The sequence below is a fragment of the Cibotium barometz genome, chromosome 57, assembly GCF_041138505.1.
Source record: "Cibotium barometz isolate CiBa-2024 chromosome 57, ASM4113850v1, whole genome shotgun sequence".
In the NCBI taxonomy this organism is placed as follows: domain Eukaryota; kingdom Viridiplantae; phylum Streptophyta; class Polypodiopsida; order Cyatheales; family Cibotiaceae; genus Cibotium; species Cibotium barometz.
In genome coordinates this window covers 23,432,370-23,445,724 of record NC_141102.1, presented here as the reverse complement: position 1 = coordinate 23,445,724, position 13,355 = coordinate 23,432,370, and the positions used below count along the sequence as shown (strand labels likewise).

The 13,355-nt window shown below is 39.5% G+C and overlaps 1 protein-coding gene across 1 annotated transcript in view; it reads left to right on the top strand.

Moving 5' to 3' along the window:
- The first annotated feature begins 9,964 nt into the window (after positions 1–9,964).
- Positions 9,965–13,355, top strand: part of LOC147606577 (uncharacterized) — a 3,963-nt gene continuing 572 nt past the window's right edge. Inside the window, exons 1-10 of the mRNA XM_086792102.1 lie at positions 9,965–10,404; positions 10,460–10,467; positions 10,602–10,702; positions 10,788–10,919; positions 10,995–11,307; positions 11,707–11,964; positions 12,062–12,352; positions 12,436–12,686; positions 12,768–12,842; positions 12,947–13,329. Of these exons, the coding sequence (XP_086648228.1) occupies positions 9,965–10,404; positions 10,460–10,467; positions 10,602–10,702; positions 10,788–10,919; positions 10,995–11,307; positions 11,707–11,964; positions 12,062–12,352; positions 12,436–12,686; positions 12,768–12,842; positions 12,947–13,329 (2,252 nt within the window). The remainder of the gene's footprint in view (positions 10,405–10,459; positions 10,468–10,601; positions 10,703–10,787; positions 10,920–10,994; positions 11,308–11,706; positions 11,965–12,061; positions 12,353–12,435; positions 12,687–12,767; positions 12,843–12,946; positions 13,330–13,355) is intronic.

Here is a 13,355-nt window from a genome sequence, read left to right as displayed (position 1 = left end):
CTGCATTAATGCAATGGTCAGGGCATAATTAGAAAATTGAGCTATAATAAATTATGCAGTGGTGACTACATCTATAAATATATTACTTGTAACCTGCCATGTGGCAAGCAAAGGAGAGCCCCACTTGGCAAGAGAAGGAGAGATCTTTCACATAAAGGAGAACGAAGATTTTTTTAAATTTTTATACATATTTTTTACACATGCCTAAATGCATTGGGGCTCAGAATTAATTGTCACAATCAAGTCATTTGCTCATTGAATAAGCATATATATATATATGTATGTATGTATGTATAGGAGAGTTTCACATTTTTGAACTTTTAAAAAGGAACTCTTCTTTTCCACAAGCCTAGATGGATTGAGGCTCACAATTAGTTGTCACCATCAAGTCATTTGCTCATTGAATGAGTTTCTTATATAAAAAAAAAAACACACACACACATTAGAGAGAGTCTCATTTTCTCAGTTGTTTTCCCTAGCACACATAGATGCACACGCACACACACACACAATATTATATTATGTGCACGTGTGTGAGAGAGAGAACACACACACACACATACATATATATATATGTATTTATAGGTATGTATATATGTATATATAAATAGATCTATATGTATACCAACATAAACACATACATGTGCATGCACATAACGCACCACACACACACACACACACACACACATACACACTAAAAACACACATGCACACAAAAAAACGCATGCACACACACTCGCATGCACGTGCACATACACAAATATGCTCATTTACATGCACACACTTACTTAACCTCACATATACACATACATGTATATAAACTTACATATATATACACGTATACACACATTGAAATAAACAAATACACGTGCACACACATTGATAGGCACACATGCATACATATATGCACATGCACACACACACATTTGCATGTGTACATGCACACAATCTCATAGAATATGCACGTGCACGTGCACACACAGACACAAAAATGTCCACATTAAAAAATTACATGCCTGTACACACATATACACACACATTCATATATATATATATATATGTATGTATGTATGTATGTATGTATGTAAATAATATACATATATATTATATTATATTATATAAAGAGTATAATGTGTATATAACTATACAATATATATAATATATATATACATATATATATGTATATATAAAAATATGTGTGTGTGTGTGTGTGTGTGTATATATATATATATATATATATATATATATATATATATATATATATGTATGTATGTATATGTATATGTATATGTGTGTGTGTGTGTGTGTGTGTATATATATATATATATATATATATATATATGTATGTATGTATGTATGTATAATGTGTTTATGTGTGTGTGCATGTGTGCGTGTGCGTGTGTGTGTTTGTGTGTGTGTGCGTGTGTTATTTTATGATAAATATGTTGAGTTTTATTTAAAATAATTATATATATATATATATATATATTGAGGCAGTCCGGGGTAGGCAACAAGAAGAGTGGCCTCTAAGCACTCCTCAAGGCTCCTGTGTTGCTCAATGGGCTTGGGGCACAACGTAACACAAACATAAGAACCCTAAAACCACACACTCAACAAGAAAAGGGGCACCACCTAGTTATGTGTGTGAACTAGGACACCAAAGATCTTTCCTTGTAGCCAATCAATACAAGCTAACCATATACATCAATCAAAAGGCACACACACCCTCAACAAACACTCATAACATATGATATTGTGTGTGGAGGAGACTAGCATAACACAAATAGATGCACACCAAACTTGGAGAAGAACTTAGAGAGACAAAATAAGCTTGATTTTGTTGTCGGTATACACATGATCTGAAGGTTATGGGAGCCCTCTCACCATACAACCCTCTTACCATGGATTGAAAGGCAACAAATCAAAAACAGGCCCTCAAGCCGCTAAGCATAAAATCACACCACAAAATACAAGGATTGAATTTACCTTAAATCAAACATCGGACCGCTTTGCTAAATCAACTTTGGAGATGTAGAAGTCCAAGATTTTGTACACAATTGCACCCAAACTACTAATCTTATTTATGCAACAAAGGCAAGATACAATTATGATAGGGAGTATGGCATCACTCAAGCCCTCACAATGACATAACTAGCTTCAAGCTTCTCTATGCAATCAAAGGTATTGATGTATAGAGAGAGCTCACAAGTTCACTAACTACTTACACATATCTCCTTACACACTAGAGTTGGGAGTGGTGTACAATGTGTGTAATCCACCTTCACAAGGAATGGAGGGGCTCTATTTATAGGTTTGAGAAGCCCCAATTAGGATTAAGCCTAATCAATTTTATTTTATAAGAAATTATAGATTATAGATTTTTTATTTTGAAATGAGAGTAGACCTCTTCTTATCCCTTGAGTCTCATGGATGTGGGCTCAAAGTGAGAATTATTAAAGGTGAGAGGAGAGTGTGATGTAGAGGTTTGAGCAAATAACTTGTAGTAATGCCTACTCAAAAAGTAGGAGAGTGGGTGCTTATTTACATATGTTTAGTGGTTAGTAGTTAGTAATAACTATAAAAGGTTAGTAGTATAATGTACAAATGGGTGAGAAGGGATGAGAGGTTGAGTGAGAGGAGTAAAGATTTGGAAAGATCCTTTGTGTGGTTGAAAGCTCAAAGAAGCTTGGACTCTCCCATGTATAGATCTTTAAGTTAACCGCCGGTCTCCTTCTTGCATTCAACGCCACAAAAGTTGATTAAGGTGAAGAACATGGGGATTTTTGTAGATGAAAATTCCATATTTTCAGAGGTTAATATGATATAGTCATGCTAAATTTTTATATATTTTTTGAGATTTGGAAAATAATTTAGTAATATGGGAGTGGTAGGGAGAGAAATGGAGATGAGGTATGGGTGTAGAATAGATATGAGAGCAAATGGAGATGGAACGAGAGGGCAAAGGTGAAGAGGGTGAGAGAGGACATGAAGTTTGCAGGTTTGATGGAGTGAGAAAGGAATGAGTAAGTGTGTAGGTGATGAATGTGTAAGGGAGTGAGAAGAGACTAGGTGTACCTTGTCGAAAAGTGGGCAAGCTGGGGTCCAATAAAAAAATCATATCTCACCGCCATTAGCTCCAAAAACTCTCAAAAAATTGGAGCATATTCCTGAGCTCACGAGCTAACTTTTGTCTTTTGATGACCAGTCCAAATTCAGAGTGGAGGTGGGCGCAAAACATTTAGCAGAATCATGTATTTTCTGAATTTTTAAAATCTTTGTGTGGGTCCCCATTGGTGGAATTTCTTGATAGCTCCAAGAGTGAGCCCCCAATACATCATATCCTGACCTTAGAGACTCAAGTGTATATAGACAGTGTATGTAGACACTTGCATGGAGGAGATTTTTTCCATTTTATAGAAGGATTTACATAATAAGAAAAAAACAAGCTAGTACTTTAAGGGGGGGCCCTTTTTACGAGCGTAAAGTGTCGAGCGTGGCGAGCGAAGGAAAAAAAAAAGGGCCATCATCATTGCAATATCCAAACTATGAACCTCAAGGAAGCTTGTATTTCCCTATGAATAAAGATAAAAAAGTGCACATCAAAGAAAAAATTGAAATTTAAATCCATTACAAACATGACTTTAAAGAAGATCCCAAAAAGAAATACATTATAAGTTTCATTGCAGTATGAATAAAGGCAAAGGAAGCTTATATTTCCCTATGAATACAAGTAAAAAGTGCACATCAAAGAAAAATTGAAATTTAAATCTCTTAAAGTAAAAATTACATCGTCAAGCCACTAGCAGCAATGCTTGCTACAACTCATTGCAATTTGCGAACAACACCAAAAATTAAATACATTGAAGGAGTTCCAACATGGACTATGCGCAATACCAAAAAGTAAAAATTACATCATCAAGCAACTAGTCGCAAAGCTTGCTGCAACTCTCTTTTAGTGAGGGCTGCTTGGTGAATAAACTTTTGGTGATCCACATTCAAGTCCAGCTCATGCATATAAATAAAGTAAAGGTGTTTGCAAGGCATGTATCTTTTGCCTTTGCGTTCCCGATTTTGAAAGTCATCGCATGTGCAAGAAGGAAAAGCTGAAACAGTAACCAAGTAGTTTTGTCCTTTCTTGATGCTTCCTTCAGTCGATAAAGTGTATTCAACATGCTCCTTTGGCACAACAACCCTACACCCATGAACAGTGCAAATAAGCTCTGCAGCCCTTTTGATTCTATCCCGCATTTCTTTGTTCACCACCCTGGCAACAATCACTAGCTTTCCATTGCGGTTCATGGGACGCACATCAGCATCATCATGACTTGCAAGAGGAGTCCCTACTTGTTGATGTGCCTCTGCACTAATGTTCTTCAAATCAAAGCCTGCCTTTGACAATGCAGATATTTCTGTAGAATCCAATGAAGTTCCAATTGCAACGGGCCACACAGCAGGTCTAGTGCTTGGTTTCTCGATTACATTGTGAGAGGGCTCCCAGGTATGGTCAACATTACTTCCACAAAACCATACAAATTGTTTCCTGGTTCCAGAGGGGATTTCAATGAGTCCCTCAAAACATGGTGCTGGCACTCCTAGTAATCCTGCCCTACCTTTTTTATCAATAAGTTCATTACATTTTCGTTTCTCATTTCTCAAGTATCCTTGGCACCGCACCTTACTCCCTGGTGTTGTCCTTCTGATTGCCCACCTTGTTGAATGTATTTCCACCTCTCCCTCATTATGTACTTCCTGCAAAACATTGGGTGCACCGTGATGTTGTGTGTTATAAGTGACATACTCATACTCTGGTCGGTGTGAATCTCCCTCTTTGATAGGATTCTTTAATACACCTCGTCTTTTTCGTCGAACAGACCTAGAATCACCATCTGCGAAGAGAGACCTATTGGCAGCCCCCAGCTCTACAGCAGCCTCATTTGTGAGATCAACAATTTCTCTTGCCGCAGGTGGGATTGCACTTGTTGAGGCCCGTCTCTTAAGTTTCTCCAATCCAGGACCACATCCAAGGTGGCCACCCTTAAGATAGCTATCATATTTTGACTGTTGGATTAGAGTATTCATAAGGTCATTATAGCAAGCATTGTAGAGTGAAATGTATTTCACCCCATCATTGGATGCCAGCCAACTCCCATGCATAGACTCCGCCAAGTTTGCTCTTGGAACAAGGTACTTTTCATCTCCCTCCATGGCCTGCATATTTGAACAAATTTAAACATAAGATAAATGAATCAAAATTACAAGGCAGGAGTCAACTCCATATTAGATTGTCTTACCTTGACCATGTATTCACCCCAGTGAGCTACTCTTGCATGCCACCATATTAACCATGTTTGCAAAGCTGAGATATTGGTTTTGTCAGCATGACCTTCTTGCAACCATGTCCAAAGATTGTCCAATTCCTGCTCAGCAGCCTCCTCTGATGGTGCTGCTTTCCATGCACGACATCGTGACTTGAACTCCTCTTGGCTATGAGAGGGAATGCATTTTTTTGCATGATGCTGCATGCTTTGCTCCCAATGAAAGGAGCAAGACCTCTCTCTTCCAACCATGACATTTTCAGGGCCTCCATTAAAAACTGTCCTAACTGCTCGCCAATTAGCCTGAGCCTCATCAGCCATGAATCCCTTGAAACATGCCTTCTTGTAACCCTTTTTCTCCATAACCATATTCAACAATGTCCAAAATAAAATCTGGGACTCTGTGTCCTCGACCTTAAAATCCCCTATTGCAATGGTCTGCATCTCTTGCACAAATGGATTATATACATGGCAAGCCATGGTCGTCCAGTCATGCATTCTCTTCACAAAGTCAAAGAACACCCAACAGCCACCTAACTCACCTTTAGGCCTCATTTTATTAACCAACTCTACTCCATTACCTGGTCCTTGGGTTGACATTTTAAAGACATGACACCTTTCGAAGCTTGACAACTCTATCTGCCCAGGGAATGCAATACTCTGAAAGTAATCAAACATCAATTTTGATTTGAGCTTTAGCAGAGCCTCAAAGTCACCACATGGATGTCCAAAGTCAACTTGTGTGTCTCTCCTCCAACGTGATAACCTTCTGTTGTCGAGAGCAGGTGCTAGTTTTGCCAGCAAGACACTTAAGTCGCTGTCAGACACTTTAACATCTCCTTCATGTTGTTGAAAAAGACAAGATTCCATGACAATCTCTTTTGCTAGTTTTAGTTGAAAAGATCTGGGTTTACCACCAATGTCTCTAGAAACCATTCTACTAACTCTTTCATGGACATTATCCAGAATTTGTTTAGAAACACCCTCTGCAACTGGATGCATGTGGTGGCCAATATGTATGACACCTCTAGACACCTTTCTACCTGCAATCTCATTGGGAAAACAAAGCACCAGCTTGCATGTACATTGAGCAACGCAAGTTGGATATGACTTGCAATAAAAGCACTTAAGGCTTCCGAATCCTTCTGTTGTTGAGCCCTCTGGACAAACTCTTGTTAACCGACCAGTCCAATGCTTCTCATTTTTTACTTTAGATCGTTGCAAGCCAGTGCATAAGTTGTTAAGGCATTGTAAATGGCCACCACACTTTCTGTATCTCACTACTCCCTCAAATCCAGATATGTTGCTTGTCATCTCATTTGTCCAAGTATGCCCATCCAACTTGCTTTCCATGCCAATGGTTCTTGTTGAGGGATTTGCATAGGGCAGCTCGAACATTATATTCCCATCATATCTATTAGGTAGCTCTGACACTTGTTTTATTTCATTAGCTTGCATAAAAGTGTTTCTCAATGAGTTCCTCAATGGAAGATTTCTGAGTAATTGCACTATACTGACTGTAGCATCATCGTTTTCTTGAAATGTGTCACCTATAATCCTCTTTTCAACTTCAAGATCTGTAAAATCTTCATCTTGAGAAGGGATGCATGGCACCTTATCTCCACGAACAATAAATACCTTTCCAAACTGAAAATCCAGGTGAAACATTACTTCTTGTTCTCTAAGGTAAGATGCAAGATCAAAATACAGGCCATCATCCGGATCACCAGATACTTGGTGAAGGTGGATGGATTCCTCTGTCAGGCCAAAATGTAAAGACAATTCTCTTTTGGACACCTCAACAAATCCAGCCATTGTTACGAACTCCATCTGAATGACACCATTCTCATCTTGAACAATTGCTTTCTCCATTGTCAAGAACTCGTCGACCTGTTAGAGGCGACACTTCTTTTATAAAGAGTGTCCTTTTTATTTTTTGTTATGAGGCAAGATCTTTAATCAAATAATTATTATAAAAGGTTAAAAATAGCTATTATTTATAATATGTAGCGTAAAGAGAATATATAATCGTTTAATGCGTTAAACCCAACAAGTGTGTGTGTCATTCAAGCCGCCGCCTCCTTTTTAAAGAGAGTTAAAGAGAGATTCTCTAGATCCGCTTACCAGAGGGGGGTTGGGCGAGTGGTTAAAGTGACTGGGTGGGTGAGTAAAGGACCTAGGTGCAACCTAATATCTCCGGAGAGACAAAGAGGGAGAGAGCCCATAGAAAGGAATTAAGGCTAGAGATTGATGGACGCGAGTGTGGGAGACCCTGGAAAGTGAACTCGGATTAGAGTTAGAGAGTTAGAGAGAGTTAGAGAGCCTTTAATTTGGGTAGGTGTGTGTGAGTCAGAGAGCCTTTAATTTGGGTGTGTGAGTTTGTTGACTCTAATTCATTGCAACTTCGTTCATCTGCGCCGGAGCTCTCCCGAACTTTGTCTCTACGCCCGAGCTTTGTCTTCCGCCTCTGCACCTGAGCAGTCTCCCGAGTATTGCCTTCAGCCTCAGCAGATATGAAGCGTGCGACAAGGAGATCAGCGGGCAGCAGCAAGGTATTTCGAGTCCATTTCAAGGTGTGTGTGTGTTTGTGCGCTATGAATGAGTCAACCGGGGAAAGATGAGTAGAAATTCCGGTGCTATTTAGGCATCGAGCTGGAGCGAAAGTAGTCTCGAACGCAGCAAGCTAGTAAAACAACCAGAAGATATATCCGAAACGGAGAGTTTATGTTTCAAAATCGAGTTGCAGATTGCAGATCGCTACAAGTAATCAGCAACCGCGCTAGAGGCGTCCTGAGAGAGGCAAAAAAACCCATGCAGTAAAGTGAGCGCAAGGACCGTGTCTACAAAGCAAGCAGCAACAAAGAGATCAATAAACCGTACTAACGCTGGGATAACATCAACGGCCAGGCCCTCCGCCGCCATGGCCAGCAGTAAATTACTCACACCCACACTATTTCGCCAGCGAAATAGTGTGTGTGAGTGTGTTTGTGAGTGTGTTTGTGCGGCCTAAACCGATTTTCAAAGATATGAAAAGCTTCGATGCAAAAATATGCAGTGAATACAAGCCCATGTTGGTGAATTAAGTGGAAAAAAGTACAGCTTGTTTGAGGATTGATTTTTGAAAAGAAAAAATTTAAAATTCCTCTGCAAGCTTGTTGCAAAACTGCACACTCCCTCCACCTACATGGGAGCTTGACCTTTTAGTGAGTGACTTGGAGGAGGGAATTCCTCTGCAATCCTGCCTATTAATCGAGCATACATCTCACTTATACTACTACACTCATGCCCTCTGCCTAAATGGTGCATGTTCACACTATCCTCAGTTGAGGCTCACAAACAGGAGCTGCCCTTAAAAAGGACGGATAAAATACTCACACCCACACTATTTCGCCAGCGAAATAGTGTGTGTGAGTGTGTTTGTGCGCTCGCATGGCAATAGAGGTGCGGCCTAAACCTTAGACCAGATTTCCCAGCACTCGATGTTCATAAGTACTCCACCTCTCATAGCGGGCATGGCGATCCTCTTGATAATCATAGTCTCTCCTATGATAGATATTCTAGATGGATGAGGATGCCACCACACACACAAGATCTCATTTTGTATTGATAAGGATACATATTTGCACTTGTATCCATCACTATGATAAGGAGATGATGTATTTGCACATGTATCCATCACTATGATGATGTTGTTGCTCTCTTGATGATGATGATGATATGATAGACAATCAAAAAGACACACCCACACTATTTCGCCAGCGAAATAGTGTTTGTGTGTGTTTTTGTGGTAGCCAAAACTCATACAGACTATTTCGCCTTTTCATAGTTGTAGGATTATGTCGTGATGGCCAAGCTCAGAAGATTATCAAAAACACACACACACACTCATTGCAGATTATCAAAAACACACACACACACTATTTCGCCAGCGAAATAGTGTTTGTGTGTGTTTTTGTGGTAACTAAAACACACACATACACTATTTCGCCAGCGAAATAGTGTATGTGTGTGTTCTTGTGAGCATACCTATCTACAATGTGGAAACCTTCCCAACTTGGTGTACACATCCATCCTCCACTCAATGCAATGTGGAAAGGTATTTGTGATGAAGACTTTTTCGATTTCACATGTATGTGTTATGAAATTTTTCTTATGCCTTGAAATTTCCTCGTTTTGGTTAATTGAGGTGCATGAATGCCTTGAAATTTGTGAATTTGTCTTATGCAACTCTGAATGCATGTAATGTCAAGTGTTTTTCCATCCTTATGTATTTCGCTGGCGAAATAGTGTTGCAAAGAACAATGTCTTGTATAATCACTTGCTCTTAATGTCTTTTGTAGTCACCTGCTCTTGGAAAAAGGAAGACATCAACGGCCAAGAATGTGGGAAGAAAGCGAAAATCTCCACCTAGTGATGGCAGTGAAAAGACCATTGAAATGGCAGAGAGTGGTCAAGGGAGTCACATTCAAAAGGAAGTTAGCAAAGAAGCTGGAGACAAAGTTCTAACTGAGCCTTTCATACCGATTCAACAACAGGTTGATGCTTCTAGTGACAAGGATGAGAAAGATGTGGATGATCTTATTCCACAATCCATCATCAAGCCACATGGGTCTGAGTTCATAGACAGCTTGGCACTTAATCAGGGTTCCATGCCTCCATTGATCCCTCTGTGTAGATGCTTGGTCAACGAGAGGGTGCGAGAGCTTCGAAAAGATCTCTCATTGTTAAAGAAGGTTTTTGAAGAGGAAGGATATTTGATGATGAAAGGTATGTTTGTTCTCTCCATAAATCTACCAGATGGCAGCACAAAGGATGTGGATGAAGATATCATGAAGACATGGGACAAAAACTGGCAGCTTGTCAATGCAGAGTTTGAGGAGGAGATTGCATCTAAAGATGAGTGGTCTATGTTAAGTGGAAAGATGTTTTATGTTTGGGAGGGAAATCACAGGACCGCTTCTTGGCTTGAGAGCATCAAGGAGATGTATCGTAATGATAAGAAGAGACATGTTCGAGTTATGGCGCAATTCATTGTGCCTAATCAACAAGATGAGATGAGGCTTATCGCTGCACTTCAAAGAATAAACATGTGAGTATTCAACATTTTGTATATTCAACATTGTATTTATGGTTGTTTTGATTAGTTCTTATGGTTGTTTCTATTTATTTCATGAAGAATGAATGAAGAGGCTATTGTAAAGACAAACCTCAAAGATTACTTATTCCATACAAGCACGGTTTGCTCTCTTGATGCATCTAATTTCACTGACTCCTTCACGGAAGAAGATAAGAGGTCAATGGAGAAGGCCAGGTCTAGGGAGGCACAATCTGGAAGGCGAGTTTGGTATCCTCTCACTCAAGCTATTCTTGGACCCATTGTATATGGGGTAAGTACTTAATAAAGGTGGTTAAGAATGTTACTTTGCTATCTTTGTCATTAAGTGTTTTTTTAATGGCTGTTATTTTTTGAAGAATAAATGGAAATCAGATTTAGAATTGGCAATTAAGAAGATTCCCTCAAGCTTGGCAAAGGATGAGCGTATTAAGGCTGAGACACTAGCTAGGAGGAGTGTCGTCAAATCCTATAATAGAAGGATGACACGGGTTTGTATCTTCTGCTTTTGGTTCTTTGGCATCACAATCATTTCTTCTTCTAATTCTTTTCTGTTGGTGGCACAGAATCTTTCGGTGGTAAATCCATCTAATTCAGAGGAGTGGTTCAATGTATTATGGAAGCTGCCCTTTGAGGATGAGAAGTTTAAGATCTCAATTGAGAAACTTTATGCCATTTCTAGTGCTGCTTGTTCCCAAAATCTCAAGCTGAAAATGTTAAAGATGTTAGGTGCAGATGAGAACTTTCGGCAGAGCTATGGTATGCCACTTGGAGATCACCACTACATTCCTTGGCTTGCAAAGGAGGTTTGGATGGATCAGGTATTGGAGGATGCCACACGGCTTCTACACCAAGTGGTAGATTCTACTCAGGGGGTGAATAAGGTGGAGCTACCTGTCGATGTGCACATAGAGACTTACTTTGCAGATATTGTAAACCGTTATAGAGGAGTGCTGTTTTATGAACTCCAGAAAGAGATGAGTGTGGCAACTCCGTCGGCCAAGCATGTGGATCTAAAAAACTCCTCAAGACGGTTGGTTTATAGGTAATTCTCTTTTTTCATTGTTTCTTGAAATCTTATGAACCGTGTTTATTTTTTAGTTGATTTATTATATCTCTTTTGTAGGTTTTTAATGCATCTAATAGCCAAGAAAACAATCAATGGTTTGCCTGACATATGCAAGGCTTGGGTTGTGATTTCTCCTCCAACCTATAGTATGTATACCTCTTCCATCTTTCGTGAAGGTAAAGATCCTAATGGAGTCTTTATCTTGACGGATTGGGAGAGAAAGCATTGCCCTTGGTGGATTGACATGAAGAAAGGAGAGTGCCTAGAGGAGGAGAAGGAGAGATACCTTCAACATTTAAAAGGAGAATGCAAATCTGATTCTGGGTCATCAGGTGAGATGTCAGAGGAGCAAAGGAAGAAAATGGAGGCAGAGTTGAAATCTATCAAAGAGAGAGAAGAGCTAGAGATGCATGCTTTGGGAAAAAACAAGGGGCGTCCCTCTCAAAAAAAGGGAGATGTAATAAAAGGTAACATTGGGTTCTTCTGGACTGTATTTAAATATTTGTTTTTAATAGTTTTCTGGATTTTATTAATTTATTTTTTTGTTGGACATACTATCTATAGACACGCGTAATTTGGAGAGTCCTATAGCACACAAGACAAGTACCAAGGGAGCTATGGTGTATGCTCCACTTTCTAGCTTTTTGTTCGTGGAGAAGCATGGAGTCAAAAATCATTCGAAGGTTTGGATTTACGATTACATAGTGCTTGGAAAAGAGTTTGCATCCGGAAACTTCAATGAGGGGTTTGCTTTTATGAGGGAGTTTTATGTGCGTTTGGGTGGAGGTCCAAAGATGAGAAATTCCAAGCCAAGTAGTTGGAGTGTTGACCTTACTTTCATTGATCTTCCTACTGGTAAAACTTTTTTGATGTATACTCCTTTTTTGTGATGGTGTTTGTGTAAAAGGAACTTGCTGATATACATGATTAATATGCAGGTTTGCCTATTCATGGGTTTCAAGGTATTCCACAATGGAATGTCCTTACAGATGACCACATGAAGTTCTCTCTATTGGCGGCATCATGTGTTATGGATGATATGGGATGGGTCTTAGTGTTTTGCTTGAGTTCTTCTCTTGTTTCTGTGGAGCGCTTTGCAAAGCGTACAGGCTTGGAGCTAGGTTTCAGATGGATTATGGAGAGCTCTGAGTCATTATCTCTGCTACAAAAGCATGGACATATGCAAAAGGTTTAAGTCTATTCACTTGAATGTTAATTCTTGCTATTTGTCATCTAATATTGTGTTGTTTTTTCTTTGTTGCCTGTATAGGTGAATGTATTTTATGCTTTGGCATTCCACAAGAGGGGAAAGGATCCTCCTTTCAATAGTGAGAGTGCATTAAAGGTTGGATGACACTTTCAGTACTTATTAGGAGTGCATTGAATTTAAATGATTGGAGGTTACTTTTGAATGTGATCACTTGATACTATGTGTATTTCAATTTGTAGGTGGGAAATATTTTGCAGCAGGACCTCTCTTGTGAGATTATTGGTCATTACTTACCTTCAAGCAATAGAGCACGACGTGGTGGAAAAAGTGGTAGTTGGCGAGGGATTCTAGAGAGGAGTCCCTCTCATATGCTTATGTTTACTGAGGCTCTTTGCCCACGAACAGGTACAATATTGGAGTTGGGGGCTGGGACAGGGCCTATATTAAAGGCATCTATGCACACCGGCCGTGGTTGCTTGGTCATTGATAATGATGAGGAGATATGCAAGGATTACCTTTCACCATATATAGAGGAGATCTATGGCACAAAAAAGGTGGCAGACCTTGGAGAAAGTGACACATCCTCTGGTGATTATGAAGTGCATGATGCACCATCCGACTAGTAAGTAAAACATGCATGTCTTTCTA